This window comes from Theropithecus gelada, chromosome 13 (assembly GCF_003255815.1).
Source record: "Theropithecus gelada isolate Dixy chromosome 13, Tgel_1.0, whole genome shotgun sequence".
Lineage (NCBI taxonomy): Eukaryota > Metazoa > Chordata > Mammalia > Primates > Cercopithecidae > Theropithecus > Theropithecus gelada.
In genome coordinates this window covers 7,425,599-7,453,338 of record NC_037681.1, presented here as the reverse complement: position 1 = coordinate 7,453,338, position 27,740 = coordinate 7,425,599, and the positions used below count along the sequence as shown (strand labels likewise).

Genomic DNA, 27,740 nt, shown 5'->3' with positions numbered 1-27,740 from the left:
TGGTGGCTCAAGCCTGTAATCCCAGCACTTTGGGAGGCCGAGGCGGGTGGATCACGAGGTCAGGAGATCGAGACTATCCTGGCTAACATGGTGAAACCCTGTCTCTACTAAAAATACAAAAAACTAGCCGGGCGTGGTGGCGGGTGCCTGTAGTCTCAGCTACTTGGGAGGCTGAGGCGGGAGAATGGCGTGAACCCGGGAGGCGGAGCTTGCAGTGAGCCGAGATCACGCCACTGCACTCCAGCCTGGGAGCACAGCGAGACTCCGTCTCAAAAAAAAAACAAACAAACAAAAAAAAAAAAATACAGTGTGGTGGAGAAGGGAGAGAGGGGGAGAGTCTGAGCTAGTAGGTAAGATCGTCATACCCAGAGGCCATGTGACGGGCTTATCCCGTATGATAAATACAGGTTGGGTCTAGCCCTGGGAAGCTCATGACAGGTCAGAATGAAACCCACTCCAGTTACTTTTACTGCATAACAAATCATCTCAAAACTCAGTGGCTTAAGACAACAGTTTCTTTGTGAAACTCAGGGATCCTGTGGGTTGGGAATTGGGGTGGGACGTGACAAGAAGGCTGTCTCTTCACCTTGTTTAGGCCTTAGCTGAGAGGACCTGCAGGCTTCGAGGTTTGCTGGCGGGAGCTGCAGCCTCCTGGAGGTGGGCTGGCTTGTGTGTCTGGCGCGTGGTGTTGGCAGCTGACTGGAACCTTGGCTGGGCTGCAGGTCAGAGCACCAGGCACACGCTTCTCGCGTGGACCGCATGAGCTTCCTCACAACATGGCGACTGGGTTCCGAGAGTGAGTGCATGGCCTGCCCTTGACCTTGCCTCGCGGTCACGCAGTGGCATCTCCCCTGAGCCCCTGCTTGTGGAGGATGTCACAAGAGGTCTGCCCAGCACACAGGATGGCGACACGGTCCTGTGACTTGTTAGGGAAGTGCCAAAGTCTTTTTGTAGGGGGGGCTGGTGAGTGGAGAGAGTGTTGTGACTGTATTTAGAAAATACAATTTGCCACATGATCTAAGATTCCCTTTTAGGGCTGTGACCTGTCATTCTTTCCTTGAGTTCAGTAGGAACATTTCTTGTCTGGCACAGCTGCCTCGGTTTGGTAGTTTTTAGTTAAGTGCGAAAATAAGTTCCACCATGTCCGTTCTCCCTGGGGAGTCAGGATGTCCAGCTCCCACTGGCCTCATGGGCAGAGGAAGCAGCGGTCGGGGCAGGGCCAGGTGTGCCCATACAAGACTCTGCAGCCCAAGGCGGGGGTTCAGGGCTCTGCTCCCACAGGCACCCTTGTCTCCTCATTTTTCAAAAATGAATTAAATGATCATTTTCTTAGTGTTAGGAAGGAGGGAATGAACCCCCTTGTGAACCTACTAAAAGCCAATTATCCACACTGCTCTCAACTTCGCAATTCTACAGGTTTCGCAGACCCCCAAAACCATCCACAGGCCACTGATGAAGACCCTGGGACTCACTACCTCAGAGCCTTCATGCGGCAGCACCTAACCCACCTGCAGCCGTGAGACACGAGGATCTCCCTGGAGCTGTTGCTCCAGCCCAGCCCCGTTTTGCTGACAGCCCCTCTGCAGCCCAGTGGTATGCAGGTGACACAGCCCCGGAGGCCACCCGTCATCGCAGCCTGAGGGAAGCAGTGGTTTCAGCACTGCTGTGGGTTGAGGACAGTTGTCTAGAGGAAAAGACCCTATCCCTGGCACTTCTCCTTTAGCTGAGAGGTGATACTTTCTTTTCCAACATAGTGAGAAAGTAATACTTTCTTATCACCCACATTAAGACATCTGCTTTCAGAAAAGAAGGTATTGTGTCCAACATCTGCCTGGCACCAAACGTCTGTACTGTAGCCTTGTTGATGACCAGAGTAGGCAAGGCGGCATCTCCCAGGTGCCTGGCACTTGAGCCCCACATTTGATCCCCACAGCCACCCTCTGTGGCAGGTGCTGCCACTCTCCCCAGTTTACAGATGGGGGCATTGAACAGAAGACGTAAGGCATTTGTTCGAGGGTACACAGCTGGTGAGTAGTGAAGCCAGCTAAGATGGCCAGGAGGCTGAGAAAAAGAGAGTAACAAGGAGAGGAGTCCAGATGCTAGCCCCTGTTAGTCCTGAGGGTGCCAAGGTCATGGGGAGGTGACATCAGACCAGCTGAATTAGCATCTCAGGGGGCAGCCAACACTTGTCACTCAGGAAGTCTCGCAGGGCAGAGGTCATCCCAAGCAGCCATGGGGTGCTCTCTGCTGCCCTCTGGGAGGAGGAGGAGGATGGAGATGAACAGCGCTGTACTGGCATGTGGAGGGGTGGAGCATGCTGGGCACAGGCTCCTAGCTGCTGTCTTGGCCTCATTCCCCTCCTCTCCTCCTCGATTCCTGGGCTCACCTGGCTGCTTGCCTGGGCACATTGACCTGGGACATTATGACCTCCGGCTCTCTCTAGGTGGGACCTCGTGGAGGGTGGTTCCCTGTTCTCTAGCTTGGAGCTTGGGGCATCTGTGGATGGTTTGATTTGTGTGGTTTCTGTCTTAAAAGAATGTCTAGAAGAAGCGGCAGGTAAAAGGCCTGGAGCTCACTGGACAGTTGGGTTAGAGATACTTCAGCCACAGAAGGGAGAACTGAAGAGGCAAGCTGTGTCATCGCTTCAGGCAAGAGGACACTGATAGGGAAACAGGGACAGGCAGCCTGAGGGGCGTTTCTCACCTGCCGCTGCCAAAAAATCTGACAGCTGTTGAGAAAGGCAGGAGAAGAAACCCTAAGACGTGTCAAGAAACCCGTGAGAGGGGAACGTCTCGATGGGGAGGTGAGGGGAAGGCCAGGGCCCTGCAGACGTCAGGTTGGGTGGTGAGGAGCCCCCCAGGCAGGTCTCTCTGTGCTCAAGCTCCAGTCGCCATGCTCTCAGCACAGCTGCTGTGTCTGCTGGCAGCTGGAGGGTGCACCTGTGCTTTCTACTCAGCAAACTGAGTTTGAGCAAAATACGGAAAAACACGTGTATTGCGGCTATGCTTCTGGCATTCCTGCCCACAGGCCAGAGACTGGTGTGTTTCCTCCAGTTTGGAGCTTCTGAGGTGTTCTCAGTGACTGGTCAAGGCTAGGCTGTTTCAGGACTTGGAGAACCTCCTCGGCCTGTTATTGCTCGGGAAGTTTCCAGAAGGCTGTAGATGCGTAGCTGGCTGTCCAGTCCCATTGCGTCTTCCCTCTTGAGCAGATAGCTAAACGTGCGCTCATCCCTCCACTCAGGCTGTGCTAATAGGAAACCAAAGCGGCCAAGGGGCTGGACACGTGGATGGCGGGCCCTGCCTCGCAGCACCTCCAAAACAGTTGCCACTGACAGAGAGCACAGTAAGTGCAGATGCTCTGCTGTGTGCTCTGCAGATGTCACTCCTCAGCCTCCCCTCCGGACTGAGATGACTGCTACCATGAGAATTCTGTCTTGAGGAAACCCAGAGAAGCAAGGTGCCTGCCCAGGTCACAAGGTTGATGAGCAATTGGCCAAGTCACTGTTTCATCATCACGGAATCACTGCTGGAGTTTGGTAATGGCCGTTGTAATGTAAATGCCTCTGTGCTCACCTACAAAATGACTGAAACAGATGCAGATCTCAACAGTGCATTCTAGGGATGCCTTCCAGTTACTGAATGGCATACCAGGGTTTTGTGCCTTGCTTAATTTTCATGATGAGACAGTAGAGCCACAGTTAACATTTGGCCTCAGCAAGTCCGGGTTCGAAGGCGGCTTGTGCAGCTTTTGAGTTGATTACCCTGTGTCTCTTGTTTAGCATCTCAGAGCCTGTTTTTTCTTCAGGGCTGCTTTGAGAATTCAGTGAACGAATGTATGGACAAGACTTAGACAGTGCCTGGCTCATAGTGAGCTGTCAAGAAATAGATCCCAGCATAGTAATAATTATCATTATATTTAGATAATTATGTGGTCCATTTTACACATGAGGGAAGTGGGGCTAAGAGCCGTTCAGGAACTTGTTCAAGATCAGCCAACTGATAAATGCCAGGGACACCTAGCTCCATCTGTCGCCAAAGCTGTCGCCGCGTCACGCACTTCCCTCAGAACACCGTGCCATGACTGTTCTTCTTGAAGTTCCTCAGGGAGTCAGTCTCTTTTGTTTCAGGAGCTCCTTCGCACCGTGGTGAACTTGGCTGGTCATCCAAACCCACTCCCGTGCCCAGCCCAGGGCCATGACCCTGAAGAGCGGGAGAGGAGTGTTCGTTCTGCTCTTCGCCATGGTTTTGAGTGCTGTAAATTTTAATAATCCTGATGCCCAGGGCTCAGCTTCCAGGAACAAGGATGCCCTCAGCTCCCTGTCCCTGCCAGTCCCCCGGCTCCTTCCTCTCCTGCAGGAGGAAGGGCAGGGAACAACTGCTTCACCACCGATAACAGCAAGAGAGCAACACGATGCGGCGGTCACGTCTTCCTGCAAAAACAAGCTAGAGAAGCACAATAGCTCAGCACTTCACTGACTGCTGCCTCCCGTTCCCTGCTATTTTCATGAACCAATTTTCTTTATCTTCCGTCTTTGGCGAGGGCAGCATTTTTGAAGATACATGTTAATGTTTAAAATACCCAATAGCTGGTGCACAATTTTTCCGTTTCTTTTAATTAACTCGTTCACCTCTTCCTCTTTATTCATTGTAGATCTTCTATTCCTCTGCCCTCTCTAAAAATGTGTTGCATGTTTATACTGTTATAAACCCTCCTGTGCTCTTCCAGTAACTGTTTTCAGCATAACCAGAGAGGTGCCCTTTCCCCACTAAAATGTTAACAGAGCACAGCTTTTAGTTACCTTTTCCCTGTCTCTGACAGGAAAATTTCCAAACATAAAATAATAATCAAAAAGCTTCCAAGTATAACTTGCAGCCCGAGAGCCAGACTCAACAAAGATAAGTCCCTGTTTCTTTCTTCTGAATGTCTAAAGTTTCCTGCAAGCCCCAGCAGTGCCTCTCACATGTCCGGGGCCTCTGGCCAGGTTCCAGCCTCGCCCACTGCTCGTTAGATGTCCCGCTGGAGCTTATGCTATCGGTGCCCAGGAAGAAAAGGTGCTCCCTTCTGTGGGCCAGGCCTCCCTGCAGGACCTTGGCACCTGACGCCTGTTTTCCTGACTGCCTATGGGTTGAGGTGCATATGAGAACCATTTGACCATCTTTTAAAACTCATTTTGCTTCCTTTGACTTCCTAACTGCTGTGTCGGCCAAAATACTGGTGTTATTCAACAGATTGCTGGAGGGTGGGAATTCGCATAGAGTTTGGTACAAAGTCAAGGCTGGACACACAAAGGAGTCCCCGCCCATGCAGGCACAGAGCACTTTTTTGTGGCTGTCACCCAGCTGTGCCACATGAGGTCACAGTCCCGCAACTTGCTGTCTCCATGCCTGTCCCCTCCCCAGGCTGCAGGCACTGGGGTTGCCTTCCCTGTAAACTCCTCCTGTGACTGTCCCCATCAGCAGCCCCGCCGTCCCCTGCTCAGCTGGCTCGGCTCCTCAGAAGCACCTCTGCAGCCAGGGCCACGTCCTGCTGACTGCATGGCCTTTAAGTCCCCCCCAAACCCCGCCATCCCCGTGCCTCCACCTCCATCTCAGCTCCTTGGATGCTCCCAGCATCCACCAGACAACCCCAGGCTCCTCAGTTGGCCCTAGAGGCACCAAGGTGGGCCATCCTCTGGCCTTTTTTTTTTTTTTTTTTTTTGAGATGGAGTCTTGCTCTTGTCTCCCAGGCTGGAGTGCAGTGGCGTGATCTTGGCTCACTGCAACCTCTGCCTTCTGGGTTCAAGCGATTCTCCTGCCGCAGCCTCCTGAGTAGCTGGGGATTACAGGCGCCTGCCACCACGCCCAGCTAATTGTCGTATTTTTAGTAGAGACAGGGTTTCACTATGTTGGCCAGGCTGGTCTCGAACTGCTGACCTCAGGTGATCCGTCCACCTTGGCCTCCCAAAGTGCTGGGATTACAGGCATGGGCCACCGCACCTGGCCATCCTCCGGCCTTTCTTACCTCACCAGGCACCTCGACCCTCGGCCTATCCACACTCTGGCCTGCACCTGCTTTTTGCTAGATCTGCCTGTTCCACACCTCTGACCACTCCCTTGGGCCACACCACCCACCAGCCCCAGCCTTTTCATTATCCCTGTATCAGCCCAGCTCTTGAGGCCCGCCCCTCCTGTGGACTTGCCTCCTGCCCTATCAGCTAATCAACAGCAAAGCTTCCCTGGTCCATCCTACCTAGTACCATTGTTTCAGAACAACGGTGCAACTTTCTCCTTTTTATTTTTCCCCTCTTAAAAAGAAACTCACATGTGATGCAATCAGTCAAGTAACGGAAAAGGGTATAACAAACCTGAAGACGGCCCCTGTCTCCCTCTGACCCTGCCTGCCCTGGGACCCAGTATCAACAGTCCAGGCCCTGTTTATTTCTGTGCTTTCCTGGGACTGTCTGCAGGTGCTCCCAGGACACTGCGGATCCAGTTGTGTCTGAACATCCCTACCCAGTGACCACTATCTCCCAAGTCTCAGCTCACAAAAACATCTTTGAGTGCAGCTGGTGGAGTTAAAGTGTGTGATTGTGTTCAGTTCTTTATCCCCAAAGCTGGTGAGTTTTTAGCTCCCCTTCTGGTGCTGAAAATAGTACGTACCCCGTCAGCGTGTGCAGTGCAGTGTGTGCAGGGTTCTGCAGATTGAGGTTCTCATGGGTTATCATGGCTAACTTTGCAAACTGAACCCCTTTCTACCCGCTTCCCGTGGTACCTGACCCAGCGTTTGGTGTGTGCCCAACCAACGCAAACTGATTTTAAATATTGCCTGATGCAAAGAGATTGACGGTGAGAATCTGTTTGAAGGAAGTGGTGGGACAGCCACCTCTCTCTCCACATGGCTTAATCAAGAAGGCAGCTGGATAAATGTGCACTTATGGGTCACGTGTACAGGTTTACTTCATTTTAATGCAACGACTTGTATCTCTGTTTAATGTTGCTTTTTGCAAATCAAATTGGATTCCCTTTGGCTCCTTAACATTTCAGAGACAATTTTCATAACTTTTAATTGACCTTTAACTGGCACTGAATCTTAATTTAAGCTTTCAGTTGCTTTTGCCAAGATTTTATACTAATGTTCTGTGAAACAGTTAAGGTCCCTAGAGGAGCCCCCATCTTAATCATAACAAAAAAATCTATTACTTTACCATTTGTATAATGTTTTATAGTTTTCCTGTATAGAGTGTAGTATGAATAAATGCCTTCAAAATTCTCCTTTTTAAATATCAGATTTCTAGATGATTCTTTAAAGTGAAGTACAACTGGATTTTAGGCTGTGTGTGTGTGAGTGTGTAAGCACACACACACATACGGCTTTTTCTGGATATAACTCATAAGCTCTCCCTTCTCTAACATGACAGTATTCTGTGCCTGGACACAGGGATGCTTTCACACCTAGATCTTGAGAGCCAGGGCTGCAGCACAGCCTCATGGCAGGCCTCCAGTCCTTGGCCCTCCCTGGCCCTTGATCTCCTACACACCTACCAGCTCCTGGCTTCTCACCTTGTGTCTGGGAAGGGGGGCTCACCTGGAGCCAGCCAGACAGTTCAGGTCCACAGAATCAGTGTGTGCGCTCCAGCTGGAAGTCCAGCACCGTGGGGCCCTGCTTTCAACCCATGTGCGTACCTGGCTGGGGCACTGAGTAGGTGTCAGAAACCCTCAATAACCTTCTTTCATCTCTTTCCCAAGGAGCTGGCCCCTTCTCTGTGTCTTGACATTACTCTTTGTCATCTGGAAATCACTTACCGAGTTGCACGACGACCACTGGCTTCTAATTGATTGCTTCCTATGTTCTGTATCAGAATCATTTTTGGTCCTCATTTCAGACCCACAGAAGCAGAATCTTTGGGGGTGGGGCCCACATTTTGCATTTTGTGGAACTCCCTGACAATCTTTGTATACAGAATTAGAGAGCTGAGAGACCCCCAGTGGTTCGGGTGCTCTCCCAAGGCGAGGCATGTGGAGGTCTTGGATAGGAATCTCATTTTATTTATTTGACAAAAATATATTGGGAACTAACTAGGTCCTAGGTATTTCGTAAACTATTTAATATTCAGAGATGAGTAAACACATAAAAACAGCAACCTAATCACCAGATATTGATGAGATGCATTAATCCTTTAAAAGTGCTCCTATATCTGTCATCTCAGCAGCTCAGCAAGGCAGCTGGTACCCTTCCAAAGGTGCAGAAACAAAACGCAAGTAGAGAGGACGCGGAGCCGGGCCTTCGCCACACCCGCAGAGTCTGCACCCAGCAGTGTGGTTGGCACAGGATGTGATAGAAGAAGGGGAGGGGGAAGCTGGGCAGACTGAGGGCACTGGGTGGTGGGGAGAGCCTTCCAGAAGAGGGACATCCCAGCAGGGCGACAGCAGCCCATCACTTCCGTGGAGGAAAGACCAGTGCACATTTCTCAGCAGATCTGTCCCCCACCCAGGCCAGGACGTTTCAGAGCAAACGAGGCATTTTGTTCCTAACAGATCAGTCTGTTTGGTTTTCTTCCTGAGAGGCTGAACTGATTAGAGCCTGACCATCCAGAAGGGTCATTGGAATGGAAAGTGATCCTCCCAACAGAGAGGAGTGCAGGCCACAGATGGAAACAGCAGAGTGCTAGAGGGAACGTCTGCAGAAGAAAGCAGTCAGGAAAACGTAACAGGGATGCCAAATCCCCATCCCACTGGGCTCAGGAACATTGCTCACTTACTCCCAGTCCCAGGAGAAACCCAGCAAATCCCTCTTTCCTTAACATAATCTTTCAGCCCAGATCAGTCCTAAATTGTGTCCTCTAAAACCTCATCTCCTCCCACGGTGTTGTCCCCAAAGTCAATCTGTGAGCCTCTCCCCACCACGTGCAAACTGTCCATTGGCTATTCTTTCCTGCCGCACACGAGACGACCACCAGGGAAGTGCCTGGATCGTCTACCTCCATATTCCATGGATTCCGTGAGCGTGACGATTGTTAGTGCTGGGGAATTCGAGTGATTGGTAATAGTTGATGCTTAAGGCATTAGCAGAATTCTGTGCTGGAAGGCGGACATTTTGGAGAGGGTTTTCTAGCCATGACATCAGCGTTTTTCCAAGTTAATTAAGTGTTCAGTTTGTTTAATCCTGGAGAATTGAGACAGGAAAATTATCCATCACATTTACGCACCCCACCCTTTCCAAAGCAGACAGCTAAGGCTGGGCCTGACTACAGATACTCTCAGTGGCTGGGTGGTGAGGCAGCAGGGCCTCAGCCTCTCCAGCTCCACCATACCCCATGTCGAGGCCCACAGGGCCCACGGTGCCCTGGGAGCAAGGATCTGTCCACCGAGTCCCTCTCTACTCAGTGGCCAGAAGGGCTCTCCCCGAGGGGCCCGTGAGCCCTCAGCTGGACTCAGTCCATTCAGCAAACAAGAGTTGAATGCCTGTTGTCTTCTCAGCACTGTGCTAGGCGCTGGTGGAGATACTGCAGTGACCAAAACGAACACGACCCCTGTACTTCCAAAGCTTTGATTCTAGAGGGGAGCCTGGGAGGGGATGAACAGCCACCAGGTCCCTTCACGGGGAAGAGGAAACAGAGGTGGACAGAGAAAGGCTAATTCCTTTTCCTTTGGGCAACGCAAGGCCACCCAGGTCTCCTGCCTGCCAGGAGGGGAGGAGTGGCCAGCAGCCCCAGAGCCTGCAGAGTGGGCCCCAACGGGACACATGGGGCAGGCCTGGCTTCTGTCCCTGCATCCTGGACTGCTGTCCTTGTGACCTAGGGATCCCAGCCTTAGCACTGATGACATTTGAGGCCGGATAACCCTGCCATGGGGGTTTCCCTCACGTTGGAGAATGTTTACCAACATCCCTGGGGTCTGCCCACCAGATGCCAGTGGCGCCCCTGAGTTGTGACAGCCCAGATGTCTTCAGACATTGCCACCTGTCCCCTGGGGGCAAGGTCACCCTCCCATCAAGAACTCTTGCTGTGGGTGCAGGGCCCCCTGGGAAGCCAGTTCCCACCCCAGGCACTGCAGTTCTTTCCATCCTGGCCTGCGGAGGGGCTGACGGGCCCAGCTGCTGGGTCTGCCATCCCCAGGCCGTATGCCCTGCCTGCATCATGGCCTGAACAAGCCTCCTCACTCCCTGCCCCCAGGCACCCCAGTCAGATCCCAGGGTTCTGCCCCCAACGCCTCACTGTTTCTTCTTTTCCTTTCTAGTTCTACCCAAGCAGTTCCCAATGTGTGTTCCTGGGAACACTCTCTCTCAAGCTGTGCCGCCAACAAGGGTTCTCTGAGAACTAGACTAGGGAAACACCGCCCTTTGAGATGCCAGCACATGAAGGGCTGCAACGAAATCTGTGTCTAACTGATTGCTCCAGGCCGTTTCCTGTTGCCCACAACCTCCAGGGCCTGGCACGATGCACAAGACCTTCAGGAAGTTATTGGAGGGAGAGTGAGGCAGGGGGAGATAGGCCAGGGGGCTGCAAGCCCAGTAGCAGAGTCAGGTATCTGGATCCCCGTGCTGCATGGCTCAGAGCTGGGCTGCCTCTTCCTCCTGAAATCGCCCAGAACCCCCCATGGACTGTCAGGACAGAGCCTGAAAGCAGAAACAGCTGACCTCCAAAATGAATCCAGCCTTGGAGGAAACACATTGAGAAAAGCGGGGAACGAAGGCCGAGACTCAGGCAGTGGAGTCCGGGGCTGGGTTTTCACTCTGAAACCTGGGAGAGGAGATCCATCCACACTTGCCCAGTGCACACCCTCGTTATATCTCCTTCCCTCCCTATTGCATAAGCAGCAGTGGCCTGGGGCACAGGCTCTAAATGCAACAGGATTAATGAATATGGTGGAACAGATGCTGGTCACCAAGGATGATAGGGACGGTCCCTTCAGACACCTTACCCGGTGGAGACCCTTCACCAGGCACTAAGCAGTATCCCACAGCCACAGTCCCTAGACTCTGGCGCCACTGCCCCTAGACTCTGGCGCCACTGCAACAATAGTCCAGGCGTGTGGCTTGGGGGGACTTGGCTGGGGCAGGAGCAGTTGTGCTCTTAGACACCCAGACCCCAGCGTGACTTGGGCCTCACCGGAGGTCCCATCAGGAACCGTGTCACCTGTCCTGCAAAGTCCACTTAGAAGGGTTGGGGGAGGAAAAAGCAGGTGACGTTGACTGCTGGTTCCTCTACACAGACAATGATGTTGCCAGGCTTGGCCAGGGTCCCGTGACAGGGCTGTGTTGTCGGGGATGGCCCGTCAGCAGCTTCCTCCTCTGAGAATGGCATCGCCAGCCTGCCCCAGGGGCCTTGGGACCTATTTTGGACATTTCTGCTAGATTTTGGAAGAGAAAGGAAAACAAGCGTTGGACAAGTTTTTTGGGGGGGCAGGGTGGGGGGCACAGAGTCTCGCTCTGTCACCCAGCCTGGAGTGCAGTGGCGCCATCTCAGCTCACTGCAACCTCCACCTCCTGGGTTCAAGTGATTCTCTCACCTCAGGCTCCTGAGGAGCTAGGATTACAGGCAAGTGCCACCACGCTCAGCTAATTTTTGTATTTTTAGTAGAGACAGGGTTTCACCATGTTGGCCAGGCTGGTCTCGAACTCCTGACCTCAAGTGATCTGCCCGCCTTGGCCTCCCAAAGTGCTGAGATTACAGGCGTGAGCCCCCGTGCCCAGCCTGGATGAGCTTTTGGGTTTAGCTTTGTTTTCCTCCTCTGAGCCACTTTACAAGGTTATTTTTAAAGTTTCCCAATGGAACCATTCTCCACGGGTCTCTCACCCTCTACCCATCTTACAACTGAGATGCCATCTGCTGGCCTGTCTTTTCAAGATGTCTGTGTAGGCACCAGCCTTGGAAAATAGAAATAATGTCAGTCTTCAAAGCAAAGAGCAGGCATGCTTACTGCCTGACTCCAGAGCAGAGGGCCAGCGTCCTCACAGTCCAGTAGAGAGGATTTGGTCTCCCGAAGCTCCGGGCCCTCTGCTTTAACACAGCCCGGTGTGCCTGCAAGCGTCACCTGGCCCTCACTGGTTCCCCATGTGGGAACTGGAGTTCAGGGAACTGGTGGAAGAAAATGCTGGTACTCTGGCTACTGCTGTTGCTGTGAATGGTAAAGTCTTTTGTCTCTGAAAAAATAAGAAATGAAAAAATAAAGTTCCTCATAGGAAGATGCATTTGCCTCTCTCTGACAGCAAGGGCATTGGAAAACATTTACCTGTTTGGTTTCCATCTTGTGTGTCTCCCCAGAAAGAGAAGAAGAGTGGGCTCCTGAAGCTTCTAGCCGGAGCATCCACCAAGAAGAAGTCACGCTCCCCGCCATCTGTGTCTCCAACCCATGACCCCCAGGTGGCCATGGACGCCCTGCTCCAAGGTGCAGTGGGCCCCGAAGTGTCCTCACTGTCTACCCACGGCAGGGCAGGGTCCTGCCCCATAGAGAGCGAGATGCAGGGTGCCATGGGGATGGAGCCTCTGCACAGGAAGGCGGGCTCCTTGGATCTGAACTTCGCATCTCCTTCCCGGCAAGCACCTCTGTCCATGGCTGCCATCCGCCCCGAGCCCAAGCCGTTGCCCAGAGAGAGGTAAGTGGAGGGGCTTGCCTGCTCTGTGGCATGCTGTGGTTTGACCTCTGAGGTCTGGAGCCACCTTCGGGGAGCAGGGACACTGTGGCCTTGCTGGGATGAGATCCACGTGGTCCTGAGCTTCGGTGGCGAGCACCAGATGAAACGAGTCTGGGAACTGGAGTGTTATTTCATGTTCTGCATCCATCTGGTTCCTGAGTTTGGGATTGCAAAGGCGCCACCAGGAAATGTGTCGGGACCGAGTGGTTCTGAGTGTAAATAGTGGGAGACTAGGCAGTGAGTGGTCTGTGCCCCCTCAACCCTGGGGGACCCTGGAGCGGGCCGCTGGACTGAGTCCCCTGTGGGCCTATGTGTCCCGCTCAGGGAGCAGCTCTTCCCTTGTGAGCCTCAACCCACTCGGCATCTTAGAATTATGATGTTACTCAAGACGGCTTCAAGTCTATAGATACCCTTGAATTATGATGGCTTTGGGGGTATAGAGTCCGTCAGTTTGAACCCTTTGAAATTGCCCATATTCATTCATTTCTATGCTTAATAGCAACTTCACATGGTTCCGCCTAGGCTTCTACCGATCTGGAAACTGAGTCTGGTTGAGGCGACGTGGCCCACTAAGGCTGTGGGCCGTGGGGCTGCAGGTTCTTGGGTTTCACCTGGGGCTAGAGGAGTACCTGGCTTGGATCCCCCTGTGTGAGTTATCCATCCTAAAAGGGCTCTCAGATAAAAGCTGAAGGCATCACGGAGAGATACAATGGCTGTCAGGTTAGGATGGCAGGAAGATGTGATCCTTACTGAGTGCCTACACATTGTCACATTGCTGAAATAATAAAACACAAACAACCTCCCAAAAAGACAGTCCTGGTGTTTCCACCAGAACCTTTCCTCCCTTGGCTATTCGGGTGCCTGCAACCTGAGAAGGCAGCCTCTGCCCTGAGCACCTGCTGCCCTCCCAGACACCATTCCCAGTGCCACGTGGGGAATGAGACGGAGCCTGTCTAGATCAGGGTCTAGTTTTCTAGCCTCACAAGTTCTTCTGTATCATTTTCTAGCTTCTCCAGTTCTTCGTCAAGAGCCAGATGGTAAATACTGCAGATGTTGCAGTCCTGCTGGGTCTGTGGTGACCACTCCCTCTGCCTTCACGGTGGGAGAATGGCCACGCACCTTATGTAGATGAATGGGCCGGTGTCCCAGTAAACCCCTACTTGTGAACACTGAAATTTAAGTTTCATGTAATTTCTGTAGGGCATGAACTAGTCTTCTGATTTCTTTTTCAACCATTTCAAAATGTGACAACATTCATAGTTCTAAGACTACACATATTAGCCGCAGGCACAGTTTGCCAGCCGTGACAGAGATGATGCCCAGTGCCAAGCCTATGGGGCTAGGGCTCCAGAATGGACAGGGCTGTCTACAGGACCCACAGCTACTGACTTCTGCTAACCAGTTACAATGGAAGTCACATGTACACCTGCTGTTCGTTTCACAAGAGCTGGGTGTTCTGCACACAGGCAACGTTCAGAACACTCAGCAGTGGGTATGGATTCTGGCTATGCGTGCCCAGGACAGCTAGGCGCTGCCTGCAGTGTTCCCCAAGCGCTACATGTGTGTGGTCTCAGTGAACACTCCCAAGAACCCTACGAAATCAGTTATCCTCGTTTTACTGATGAGGAGACCAAGATTTTGTGACAGGCTAGGTAACTGGCCCAAGATCACATAGCTAGTTAGTAGCCAAGCCAGAGATTCAGCTGAGGGCTTTCTGACCTCAGAGCCCAGGCCCTGAGCTACCTGACTGTAGGGTGTGCAGTCAGCAGCACCCCCAGTCCTGTGTAGTCACAGGGCCTATCATCAGCTTGTGGACAGTGTGGGACATGTCACAGCCCTGCCAGGGGTCAGCACCAGTGTTGGGTCCTGCAGATCCATCAGCACTGCCATGCCAGTCCCAACCCAACAGCCACACTCACAGGGAGAACTGCCTTCCCCTCCATGGAGCCCCAGGCCCTTGGGGGACTGGGTTCACACTGCACACCACACTATACAAACATACACACACCACACATACACCATACGAACACACACATACCCTACATACATCAAACACACACCAGACATACACCATACAAACACACACACCACACTATACAAACATACACACCCCACACATACACCATACAAACACACACACCCCACATACATCATACAAACACACACACCACACTATACAAACATACACACACCACACATACACCATACGAACACACACATACCCTACATACATCAAACAAACACACACCAGACATACACCATACAAACACACACACCACACTATACAAACATACACACACCACACATACACCAAACACACACACCCCACATACATCATACAAATGCACACCACACATACACCATACAAACACACACCACACATACACCATACACACACACACACCACACATACACCACACACCACACATACACCATACAAACACACACCACACATACACCATACAAACACACACCACACATACACCATACACACACACACACCACACATACACCACACACCACACATACACCATACAAACACACACCACACATACACCATACACACACACACACCACACATACACCACACACCACACATACACCAAACACACACACCCTACATACATCATACACACACACCACACATACACCATACAAACACACACACCACACATACATCATACACACACACCACACATACACCATACAAACACACACACCACACATACACCATACAAACACACCCCACACACACTGTAAACACACACCCCACATACACCATACACACACCACACACTGCACTCACCCCGCACACACTGCAAACACACACACACCACACATGCTGCAAACATACACCATACACATACACACTGTGCAAACACATCACACACCATACATACACACCACATACACACACCATGTAAATTGTGCAGACACACACACTGCACACCACACAAACATGCACTGCACACACCACACCAGGCAAACACACATAACACACAGATACACATACTATACACAAATTGTACATCAAGCAAACACTCACACAAACACACATTCAGACACACAACACACACCCATCTTCTCTTTCCTTCTCACCTCCTCCTCCTCCACTTCGTCCACCTCCCATCCCCTCCTAAGGAGTCTCCTCCGCATCAGAACCTCCCTTCATGGGACCAACACCTGCTGCCTGTGTTTTCCGAATGGGTCCCGGCCCTTGTCTGGAGTCACGGAGTTGGTCTGCCAGCCCGTGAGAATGACAGACTTTGGGATATGTCAAAGCTGTTCTCATGTCTGCCCTAGGATTCTTCTTCCCCAGACCCTCAACTTTATCTTCAAAGACATGACTTCCCGACTCCTCCATAAAAGGTCTTGAAAGTCTCTGTTCTACAAAGCCGTGGGCATCTCTGATGAATTAGAAAATTCAGACTCACTCCAGTTCTCCGAGTGTTCCATCTAATCAGGGGTCATTGTACCCGGAGACTCTTGGTGGCCTCCTTGCACCAAAGCGCTCTGTAGCACTCGTTAAAGAGAAGTGTTTCCAACATAGAGCCTGAAACCAAACTGCTCATGAGCCCCAGAAATGCCCCCTCCCCTCAACATGGTAGCCACAGACTGCCTGGTTTCCTGGGGAGCCCTGGCAGGGCGGAGCTGAGGGCATGACTGGGAAAATGCTGACTCCTCAGGCTGGGACAGCAGCAGAGAGCACTTGGACTTGGGCCCTGCAGACTTGTGAGTAAAACTTACTTCCAGGCTTACTTGGGAGGAGGAGCAGCTGGGCTGCGCCCTGTGCAGAAGTGAGAGTCTCTGCAATGGGGCCAGAACACTTGGCTGCCAAGCACTCCTGGAGGGCCTGAGGTGTGCAAGGCCCACCTATGGTCATGAAAGTGGGAATGCAGGCAGCAGGGCAGTATGGGCTGTCAGAGTCAAGGTTTCCACCCTGAAATGCCAAGGAGGAACGGGCAGTGTTGCTGCCTGCATTTCTTGGGCCTCTCCGATGCCCAGACTCCTTCAGATCTCAACCATTTCTCTCTTGAGACTCTGGAAAGAGAGCGGGCACTGCTCCCCTCTCCAATCTCAGAGGAAGGACATTCAGGTAGAAGGTGCTGCAAAGGGAGCTCCTCTGAGAAAGGAGTAGGGGAGTGTACTGTGGGCAGTTCCCTGGGGCCGAGTCAGCCAGGCCTGCAGGCTCAGCAGCCCAGCCCCAGCAGCTGGCAGGCAGCAGGCCAGTCTCACAAGTAGACTTATGAGCCAAACCCACAAGCCTGGGGTATAAGTAAATCAGAGGGCCATGCCCCATTGCTTCCAAGGGGACCTCATCTTTACGTGTCTGGTATATTCTTGTCCTGCGGACTATGTGCAGAGGGAGCTGAATTTCCAGAAGTTGCTTGTGGAACTCATAATACGGGTGTAGTCATGGGAAATGCAGGCAGCAAATGCACATGGCATCAGGTTAGAACTGTCTAATGCCCCGGTTCCCAGCAGGGCTACACCAGCCCTAGGCTGTTCTGGTGCAGGGCCAGGCAAGCTGAGTTCTGGGACCAGCCCCTCCTGCCCACTGGATGCCTGCCTGCTGGCTCTTCTGAACCTTGGCAGTATCAAGTATCGTAGAGAGGCTTTGAATAGACAAACACACCGGCCACCTACCAGCCATTTCATCCATCTTTCGTTCTTTCATTTCTTTCTTTCTTTCTTTTCTTTTTTCTTTTTTCTTTTTTTTTGAGACAAAGTCTCACTCTGTCACCGAGGCTGGAGTGCAGTGGTGCAATCTCGGCCCACTGCAACCTCCACCTCCCAGATTGAAGCAATTCTTGTGCCTCAGCTTCCCAGGTAGCTGGGATTACAGGCATCCACCAACATGCCTGGCTGATTTTTGTGTTTTTAGTAGAGACAGGGTTTTGCCATGTTAGCCAGGCTGGTCTCAAACTCATGGCCACAAGTGATCCGCCCACCTCGGCCTCCCAGAGTGCTAGGATTACAAGCATGAGCCACTGCACCTGGCCCCCTTTCTTCATTTTTATAGTCCTAGTTTCCATATACATAAAATGGGGATAATAATACATGTCTGGGTATAATACTTGTAAATCACCTAGATTAACACCAGAACAAGTATGAGTGCACACTAAACAACACAACAATAATAATATATGCTATTGTGTCCAGAGTTGGTTCCTGGTGGGTTCATGGTCTCGCTGACTTCAAGAATGGAGCTATGGACCTTCGTGGTGAAGAACGAAAGGACAAAGCTTCCACAGTATGGAAGGGGACCCAGCAGGTTGCCCTGGGGTGGCCAGCTTTTATTCCCTTATTTGTCCCCTCCTGTGTTCCGTTTTTGTCCTATCAGAATGCCCTTTTTTCTGTCATCCTTGTGATTGGCTACTTTTAGGATCCTGCTGACTGGTGCATTTTACAGAGCACTGATTGGTGCATTTTATAGTCCTCTTGCTAGCTACAGAGTGCTGATTGGTGCATTTTACAGAGTACTGATTGGTGCATTTTACAATCCCCTTGCTAGCTACAGAGTGCTGATTGGTGCATTTTACTCTCCTAGCTACTGAGTGCTGATTGGTGCGTTTTACAATCCTCTTGTAAGAAAGAAAAGTTCTCCAAGTCCCCACTCGACCCAGGAAGTCCAGCTGGCTTCACCTTTCACTATGACCTCTCTAATAATAATATATGCTGTGACATCTATGATAATAGTAAGATGGTGATGGTGAGGGCACCTGCAGCACTGCCTGGCCCACTGCCATCACTTTGACCTGCACAGGCTTCTCCCCAGATGTTCACGTCGGATCAGCTCATCCTCAGCTCTTGATGGCCTGTTAGGATTTGTTAGGATTTCAACGTTCCTTGCTCTGATCCATTATGTGTGTGGTGAGAGGAATAATGACCCCCAAAGACGTCTGTGCCCTGAACCCTAAAAACTCATGACTATGTTACCATACATGGGAAAGAGGAAGTCAGGTTGCAGATGGAAATAAAGTTGGTAACAAGCTAACTTTAAAATAAAGAACTTACCTGGGATTATCCAGGTGGGCGCTGTGTAATCACAAAGGGTCCTTATGAGTAGAAGAGAGAGGCAGAGGAGAAGGTCGGAGTGGCATAATGTGAGCACTCCCCTTTGAAGATGGAGGAAGAAGCCTCCAGAGAAGGGATGAAGGCAGCTTCTAGCCACTGGAAAAAGCAAGGAAACAGCTTCTACCCTAGAGCCTGCAGGAGGAACCAGCCTTGCAGACACCTTGATTTTGGCCCAGTAGACCGTGTTGGAGTTCTGACGGACAGAACTCTAATAAATTTGTACAGTGTGATGCCACTACATTTATGGTCATTTGTTACAGCCATAAACAACTAATATGTGTGTTGATATTACAGTTTAGTGTCCAGGGTATAGAAGTATTCTTATCCCCAAGTTCCTAGCAGACACCACTCTGTTACCAGCACATTCCATGGACTCAGGGGCTCATTCATCTTTGTGTGTTGAAGCAGGTGCTCTGAAAAGGCTACCACGTGGAGGGCTGCTTTGCAGTCCCCCTTGTCAGGGAGGGAAACAGACGACCCCCAAGGAAAGTAGAGCATCCAAACCTCGCACACAGAGCTAATGGTAATAATAATGGAATGAGAATTCATTCTGATTTTGCCCATTTGGATTCCATGAGCCCCGTGTCTGAAAATTAGCTGTGGTTGCCATAACCATAATTATACTCAGCAGGGCAGAGTTGCTTGCTGATTTATGACGCACAGTTGTGACCTGGGAGTAGCTGTCATCCTCAGCTGCTCACACGGACACGACAACGGCCCTCTGTGTCTATAACGGGGAGTATCAATTACTTTCCTGCAGCAGGAAGAACAGCTCAGAGTCTTGGAATGATCTGGACAGAAACGTTAAACGCTTGTCTCGTATAAATTCAGCCCACATCCATCTGGGCTCATTAAATCATTGAATTGCTCAGAAGCACCAAATTACATCTTTCTAACAAATTATATTTTTAAAGCTGCTTGTTTATTTCACATCTGGAAGTTGAGGCAAAAGCCAAAACTTGCATTCAGAGTCTGAGAAATCATCTCGCCCTTTGCCTTCCTTCCTTTCCTTGGGGAAGAGAGAGGAGGAACAGGTGTTCGGAAGAGGTAGAGGATAGCAGAAGGCCACAGGTAGGATGGCGCTGGTCCTGTGGGCCCTCGCAGCCTCGGTTTGTGTGCATGCGGTCTGATCTCACAGACCGCTGGCTGCATCTCGGCAGCCATCTGTCCTCCTTCAAGGAGGGCCAGCAGGAAGCCCTCACAGAGACGCTGGGCTGGGAGGAAGGAGGTGCCTCCGCCTGCCCTCCTTCCTCCCAGACTGCACGTCCCTGAGAGCAGCGTCTGGTTCACCAGCAGACAGCCCATGGGAACCAGTCCAACCCTCGTGCACCTGCAGACACTCCGAGACACTTAGAGTTGGCTGGTACTCGGGGCTGGGACCCAGAACCTGGCCTGTTCTTCTTCCCCAGCATTAGGAACACTGCACCCCTAAGTCAGCCTCAGGAACCCCTCCTCCATGCCACCTCCTCTCACCAGCCTGACGCAAGCTGGACCCATGTGCCCATGGGCTGTGCGCTCCATAGGGCTGGACCTTTGTCTCCTGTCTGCACATCTTTCCTGAGCCTGGCACCAAGCCAAACTGCCCCAAAGCCATGGCTTCTGTGCCCCAGTCTCTATGAGTATGTGGGGTGGGGGAGGGCAAAGGCTTCCTCCCTGAGCATGCACTCAGCTCGATTTTCAGACACCAGTGTGCACGCATTCCCTCCCAGAGTTGCTAAAAATCCGCATTCCCTAGTCCATTCCCCGTAAGTCGTATCAAGTAGGTCCAGGATGGGCCCAGGGAACTGTAGGGGGTCCTGAAGTATGTGAGCCACACTTGGAGCACGTGTGCAGTAATCCCTGTGGCAATGGGGCTTGCAGGCTGGTGCAGGAGGCAGGATGAGTTGGGTAAACAGGTTAGTGGTCAGGCGGTAGAAGGTGGTGAGAGCTGAGAAAGGGCAGGCCCCACATGGCCACACAGGGAAGGGCGTTCTGGGCAGAGAGAGCAGCATACGCAGGAGCCCTGAGGTGGGTGCACCTGGGGCCTCCAGGACACGGCGGAGCAGAGCTGGAGGAGTGGGAGGGGCACAGCATGGAAGGCCTGGAAATGCTGGGATGTTTAGACTGTGGCCCCTCCTCTAAGAGGGATGGGGACTGCTGGAGCCTTCTGAGCCTCTGCCCAAAAGGAGCCTCAGCTATGAGGCAACTGAGTCCGAGCAGGGTGAAAGCAGGAGGCCCAGAGCGGGCAGCTGCCAGGACCAGGAGCCACCCACAGAAGCGCCGCACAGAGGCCACCAGGGAAGGCATCCGGAGCCACAGGGGCCATGTCTCCTATCTCCTAGACAGCCTCAGCGTCTGTGGAGATGGGTACCCGAGCAGTCCAGTGCTGGTTATTGAGTGTCTTTGCCCTGCCAGGCCCGTCTCAGTGCTACTCAGCAAAGTGGGTGTCGGAGGAACCGTCAGCCGGGGGGTTTTTAGACAGACAGAACAGCTGCACCCTGCCTGCCGCAAAATCCACCACATGTGGGATCTGGGCTTTAGACCGGAGGCCCAATACCCTGGTGCCCCAGGGGCATCTCCTCTCAGGCCTTACTGCACATTCCTCACCCACACAAGGGCTGGGGGCATGCAGAGGCCCAGCCCGGCATCGGGCAAGCATGCCGCTGTGGAGTTTCCCCAGGGCAGAGGGAGACCCAGCTGGTGGGAGTGAGTACGGGGCCCTGCCTGTCGGGCCGCAAGCATGAGGGCCAAGGGCACAAGGCCCAGCGGGTTTGTCCTTGGCAGTGTTTCAGAGGAAGGCTCTCCTGGGGCCACCGCAGCTGCTTCTCAGACTTGTTCCTCCTCCTCTGCAGCTTGCAGGATGAGTGTGGGACAGAGCAGGGCTCTGTGTGTGTGTGTGTGTGTGTGTGTGTGTCCTGTCAAACACAAACACAGCCGGACACTAGTGAAAGTGGTCAGACAGGTTTTAATCAGCAACATAATGGACATTTGCAATGGGGAATAGGGTCCAGGGTGAGCTGAGCTCAGGTTCAATTGGCTCACAAATGACTGGGGGTTTCCAAGAGAGAATGAGGAGCAGGGAGGCAGTGAGTGGGGGCTCAGGAGAGTGAGGGAAGTGAAAAGTTACAGATGGTGGAAGCGGGTGGTCTGTGCGAACACATCTGGACACGCTGACGTGCTCACTGAAGTCAGGAGACAGGCCCTGTCCTCAGGTGTGGCTGGAACTCACAGTCGATTCTTTTGGCTGCCATGAGGTTTCTCAGGCAGGCATTTTAAGGGGGGCTGGGGTCAGCCTAGGGATGCCACCTTGAGCTGTTGGAAGCTATGTTAGTGGTTGTTCAAGTTGTTATAGACACAGGTGAGGCCCAGCCAAGAAGAGGGTTCAGAGGAGCCAGGCTGGAGTGTGGTCGAGGAGAGAACTCTTGGTCAGTGTCATAGCTAAGTGTTGTCAGGAGCACCTGCCACAGCCCAGAGAGCCCCTGGAGTGCACTCAGAGCTCCAGCACCTGCCATGCAGCACACCTCATGCCCCTGGGCCCCTGCAGGCGGAGGCCATGCAGGGAAGGCCCCAGGGAAGGCTCCTGTCTCTGCTTCTACACTACGGCATATTGGTCTGAAAACAGGGACTCCAGAGAGGCCTCAGAGGCTGCAGGGGGCCCAAGTCTTGTAGAAATGAGACGTGGGGAAAGTTGGGCCTTATTGATGATAATGTGGCCTCAGCCAGTTCCAATGCTAAGGCACTGGGAAAAAATCTTACGATTTTTGGAGCACATCTAAAAATAAGGACAGGTTGGGCACGGTGGCCCATGCTTGTAATCCCAGCCCTTGGAGAGCCTGAGGCCAGCGGATCACTTGCACTTAGGAGTTCAAGACCAGCCTGGGCAACATAGCAAGACCCCATCTCTACAAAAAAATTTAAAAATTGGCTGGGCATGGTGGTGTGTGCCTTGGTCCCAGCTACTCAGGAGGCCGAGGTGGGAGGGTCACTTGAACCTGGGAGCTCAAGGCTGCAGTGAGCTAGGATCATACCACGGCACTCCAGCCTGGGTGGAAGAACAAGACCCTGTCTGGAAAAAATAAGGACCACTTACCAAAACAATGTTCCAAGTACCTTTCACACATCACATGGTGCACCAGCCTGTGGGGTGGTGCTTCAGTTGAGGGGCTCCGCTTCTCAGAGGAACCGACAGAGGGAGAGATGAGGACAGGAGCCCAGAGTCTTGACGTTGGGATGGGGCAAATCGGAACACAGTTTGTCCTGACCCTCCCCGGCCCCTGCCCCTGGCAGGCTGCAGTTTGGGTGGGTGGGCCAGGGCAGGAGCACAGATGTGAGATGGGGGGCTATGCTTGGGTGGAGAATCTTCAGCGGGGTGGAACAGTCCAGCTTCTGCATAGATCAGTGTCTAAAAGGACAGCAGGGGGAAATGTCTTTTACAATTTTTTTACAAAAAAATGAAAAATTTCAAAAGAGTTTTGAAAAAATTAAAAATAAAGATAAATTGTATAAAGTGGGAAAATAGCAGCAAACGACAATAATTCACACCGAGGGAAGAGAAAGAGAAAGCACGACCCGGCAGACGCAGACTCTCTGGGCAGGGCTCACCCTCTGTGCTGTTTCCCCAGGTACCGCGTGGTGGTCTCGTACCCACCCCAGAGCGAGGCGGAGATCGAGCTGAAGGAAGGCGACATCGTCTTCGTGCACAAGAAGCGTGAGGACGGCTGGTACAAGGGAACCCTGCAGCGGAACGGCCGCACGGGCCTCTTCCCGGGCAGCTTCGTCGAGAGCTTCTGAGGACTGGTGCTCCCTGCACCCGGCTCACAGAGCGGGAGGCTGCCTGGGAAGTCCCACGGCACACAGAGAGGGAGCCACGGCGCTCCAAGGGTTCCAGGTCGTCTCCAAGGCACCTGGCGGGGGCCGCCCTGGCCCAGGGTGGGGGCCAGGGACTGTGGAGGTCGTGCCTTCTCCCAAAACCCCCAACGGAGAGCACACCTGGGATGTTCTTCAAGGAAATGTCCACCCCCTCTGTGGAAACTGCAAAGAAAGCACCTTGAGGAAGAGAGGCAGGTGCCGGCGCAGGCAGGCCTGTGGCTGTGGTTTGCAGCCACGGCAGCGTTCATATTTACCACCTAAGCAGGGTTGGAGGTTGCAGGAGGTCTGCAGGCGAGGTGGGTGGCATGGGGGCCAAGAGCGCTGGAGATCATCTTTCTGCGCTGCCCTGGGCTTCCCGCGGGGCTTAGGTTGCTCTGTCACCATTCTATATACCTCAGTCACCTGCCGCCCGGCTGCTCAGCAGGGGTGTTCGTGGTCCTGGGGGGCCTCACGTGAGGCCCTGGGGATCCCCCGGAAAGGCCACCCCACCGCCCCTGTGGGAACCGGAGCAGAATCTGTGGGCTTGTCTCCTGCCAGTAGTATAAGCAACACTTTCTGTTCACCACCACTGTCCCTTGCGTTACTTCTTTCTTACAGCATATTTTTAACGTAAAGCTGTTAGACTTTATATATTTCTAATAGGTCAGACATTGCCTATTTTTCATACATCTGGTGCTGCCTTTTTGTAAAACTAGTAATGACTTGGTTGAGCTTGAAAGAAAGGATGTCTGAGGCGACATCAAAGGGGCAGAATTTTTATATTTCCCATATGGGTTTGGGAGAGCGCCGAGAAGCCCCCATCTCGCACCTCAGTGCCAGCCAGTACTCCGGGGGCTGGCGGGGTGGATCCATTGAGGGGGTTGGAGGGAGCTTGGAAGCAGCCGGTTTCTTTAAACTCTTACCAAAACCCCGTGCTCTGTCTAGACGGTGATGATTATTATTCAAGACCTGGAAACATTTCGAGGAAGGACCACTATAATTGTCCTTTTGTGTGGCGGTAGAAGGAGCACGCAGGTCAACCCCAGCCGGGAAGGCAACATCTTCCCTTTACTGCCTCAGAGAGAACTGCTATTAGCATTCTCAGAAGATGATATCTTGGTATCAAAATGTGCAGTTTCTACAACGGTTCAGATCACCACCACCATTTTTCTTCTTTTTTAAAAATAAATAACTGCTCCCGTTTCAGGCAGTGCAAACCTTCATCTGCTGGAGACCAGAGGTATGAGGAGATCAGGGGATTGCGGCACCATTGGAGGCTTGCAAGATCGGGGAGCTGGGAGGGCGAGAGAGGAGGAGGTGCAGCTTTGAGGCTGGGAACTCCCTGAGTGGGGCTGATGAATGTACATTCATTAGCACCACGGCTCACCTCCTAGGAAGACTGATGAGGAGTCCTTTGGGAGACAGTTTTGTTCTCAAGATTCACACCTTAGGAACACATTTTTATCACCTCAGAATTTTGATCCATCACCCCTCTCTCCACCTATATTTTTACAAAAACCATTCAGACTTAAATTAAGCTGAATAAACTAGCCTTGGTAACATAGGGTGACACTGGTTTTCAAGGATGTAACCCATTCCGGAAATACATTCTCTTGCCTGGCATGAAGCCTTTGAAACACGGGCTGCTTATTTTCAGAGTTCCTGTTTTGGGACGTGTCTTGGCTACTTGTTACTTCTAGGTGGCTGCCACACGACAGGGGTCATGCCTTTCCCTCCCTCCAGATGATAATGGATTTAATAGACTTGGGAAAGTTGTTCAGAATCAAAGAAGAAAAAGTCTGGCTTAAACATAAGAACTTCTGTGTGCCAGTTTGATGACAACCAAAAGCTGTCTATTTACCATTATTGCCAAACTATCAGTTGCCCATCCAGCACCAAAATCCTGTGCGTGTTTAAATTCACGTCACCAAAGAGGTGCACAGATCCAACAACCTGGATGACGCAGGTGTTCTCCAGGGAAACCAGATGAAGTCAAGTCTCCAGGTTAATTTTTTTAAGTCTTTTTTTTAAGGCATGCAGCTACCAAGCAACAGAATAGAGTAACCTGAACGTTCTTCCTCTCCCAGGCATGGCCCACATGGTGCTTCCGGTTGAAATGTGTTTCGCCCATCCTGATGGGGGGCGAGGCCACAGCCCACTACATGCAGCACGGTAGAGAGCTGGGGCGAGTGTCGCCATGTCCTTGGAAGATGTCAGCTGGCCCCTTCCAGGGCAGAGTCGGGTGGGCATTGGTGCCACCTTAGGAAGGAGAGCGATGCGTGGGTCTGGCCAGGGCTCTGGAGCCAATGCCAGGCTGCCTGAGGGCAGAGGAAGTGCATGGCCCATGTGCATTTCTGAGTATTTTAAACTCGTCCAGCCCCTGCAGCCTTCGTGATGATGTAGCTTGCAGACAAGAGCAGGAGCAGAATTAGCCCTTTCTTCAGGCCGTCTTGCCTCAAAGGGCACACATGTTTTGGCGGTTAAGATGAAACTAACCCTTACGTTTCATCCTAGTCCCATGATGTACACATCTTAGCCATGCAGTGGCCTTGGGTGGCCACAGAGATTGGCTTTGAGGAGCTTGGTAGAGTCCACAGCCATGACTGAAGTCAGTGGACACCGAGGGGACAGGACTGCAGGCCACCAGGGGCCTCTGCCCAGAGCAAGGCAGAGAGGATGGTGGCCGCAGGCGCTCTCCTGGCATTCTCATGGGGTGATGCCAGGCCAGGCACCTCAAAACAAGCTCAGCCGACTGGGAGATCCTTTGTACTTTGCACAGTTCACACACACACCCCACCCCAAGTGTTTTTGTTAGACACAAATGTCAGCGTGTGATCTTGGAAGACTTGTCAGTGATGACGAACCATGATGCCTGTGTTTCTGAGTCTTTAAATAAAAATGAACATGGAGAAGCCTTGTGTCTGCATGTCGGGAGCAGCAGCGTCCAGCAGAGGCCGAGAGGGACCTGGGTAGGAGCAGAACCCGAAGGCATGGCCCACGTGCCTGCTGACCAGCCCAGCTGGCTCACGCACCTGCCCCTCAGTGCTCTTGGTGGGGCGGGGGCGGGCAGCGAGTCTGTATCAGGATGGTGTTGGTCAAGGAGATGAGAAAGTCGTGACATCAGATGTCTGTACCCAGCACACGCCAGAGACCCAGGAGCTGGGCAATAAGAGCCAAGCCACAGAAGCCATCAGTGGGCTGGGCAGGAAGGGTCTCCAGTTCCCCTGTACTGGCTCGTGTGCCTGGAAAGGCAATGTGGCTTGCTGTAGATGACTCGCCTCCTTTTCTTGTCATTATTCAAGTCCCGCTCAACCAGAAGTGCCTGGTATTGACCTCTGAGACCAGCACTCTCCTGGTCCTACCCTTGTCTCTGTGGTCCTTGGGGTGCCTGAGCCATGGCAGCCATTCTCTGGAGCACAGGATGGGGGTGCAGGGAATCCCACCAACAGAAGGACCCAGAAGGCCACTGATCTCTAGAAAGGTGCGTCTGTCTGCAGTCAGCCAGCCTGACACCTGGCAGAGAGCTGGCCCCCCAGCCTGATCCATGCCTGGAACCACATGTTTCTTGAAACAGGCTTTCACTGTTCTCTTAGCTGAGACACACATCCATGTATACATTTGAGCTGGAAGAACACTTAGCAAACAGCCATTTTACTCTACTGTAAAAATTAAGTGGGCCGGGCATGGCGACTCACACCTATAATCCCAGCACTTTGGGAGGCCAAGGCGGGTGGATCACGAGGTCAGGAGATCAAGACCATCCTGGCTAACACGGTGAAACCCTGTCTACTAAAAATACAAAAAATATTAGCCAGGCATTGTGGCAGGTGCCTGTAGTCCCAGCTACTCAGGAGGCTGAGGCAGGAGAATGGTGAGAACCCAGGAGGCAGAGCTTGCAGTGAGCCGAGATCACGCCACTGCACTCCAGCCTGGGCGACAGAGCGAGACTCCATCTCAAAAAAAAAAAAAAAAGTAAGTGAGCTTGCCAGGCACAGTGGTGCATGCCTGTAGTCCTAGCTACTCCGGAGGCTAAGGCAGGAGGATTGCTTGAGCCCAGGAGTTCAAGTCCAGCCTGGGCAATAGAGAGAGATCCTTGTATGAGCAAATAAAATAATTTTTTGAACTTGTTTGTACAAGTTCACTTTAAATGAACACAGCATGGACAGTCATTGGGAGGTTGGTGCAGGCCTGGCACTGTGGGAAGGAGATCTGCTGTGTGCTCA

At 52.3% G+C, this 27,740-nt stretch overlaps 1 protein-coding gene across 1 annotated transcript in view; it reads left to right on the top strand.

The window, feature by feature from the left end:
- SH3RF3 (SH3 domain containing ring finger 3) overlaps positions 1 to 26,429 on the top strand; it is a 371,252-nt gene extending 344,823 nt beyond the window's left edge. Inside the window, exons 9-10 of the mRNA XM_025353961.1 lie at positions 12,242 to 12,573; positions 23,292 to 26,429. Coding sequence (XP_025209746.1) covers positions 12,242 to 12,573; positions 23,292 to 23,460 — 501 coding nt within the window. The 3' untranslated portion in view covers positions 23,461 to 26,429. The remainder of the gene's footprint in view (positions 1 to 12,241; positions 12,574 to 23,291) is intronic.
- The last annotated feature ends 1,311 nt before the right edge of the window (positions 26,430 to 27,740 follow it).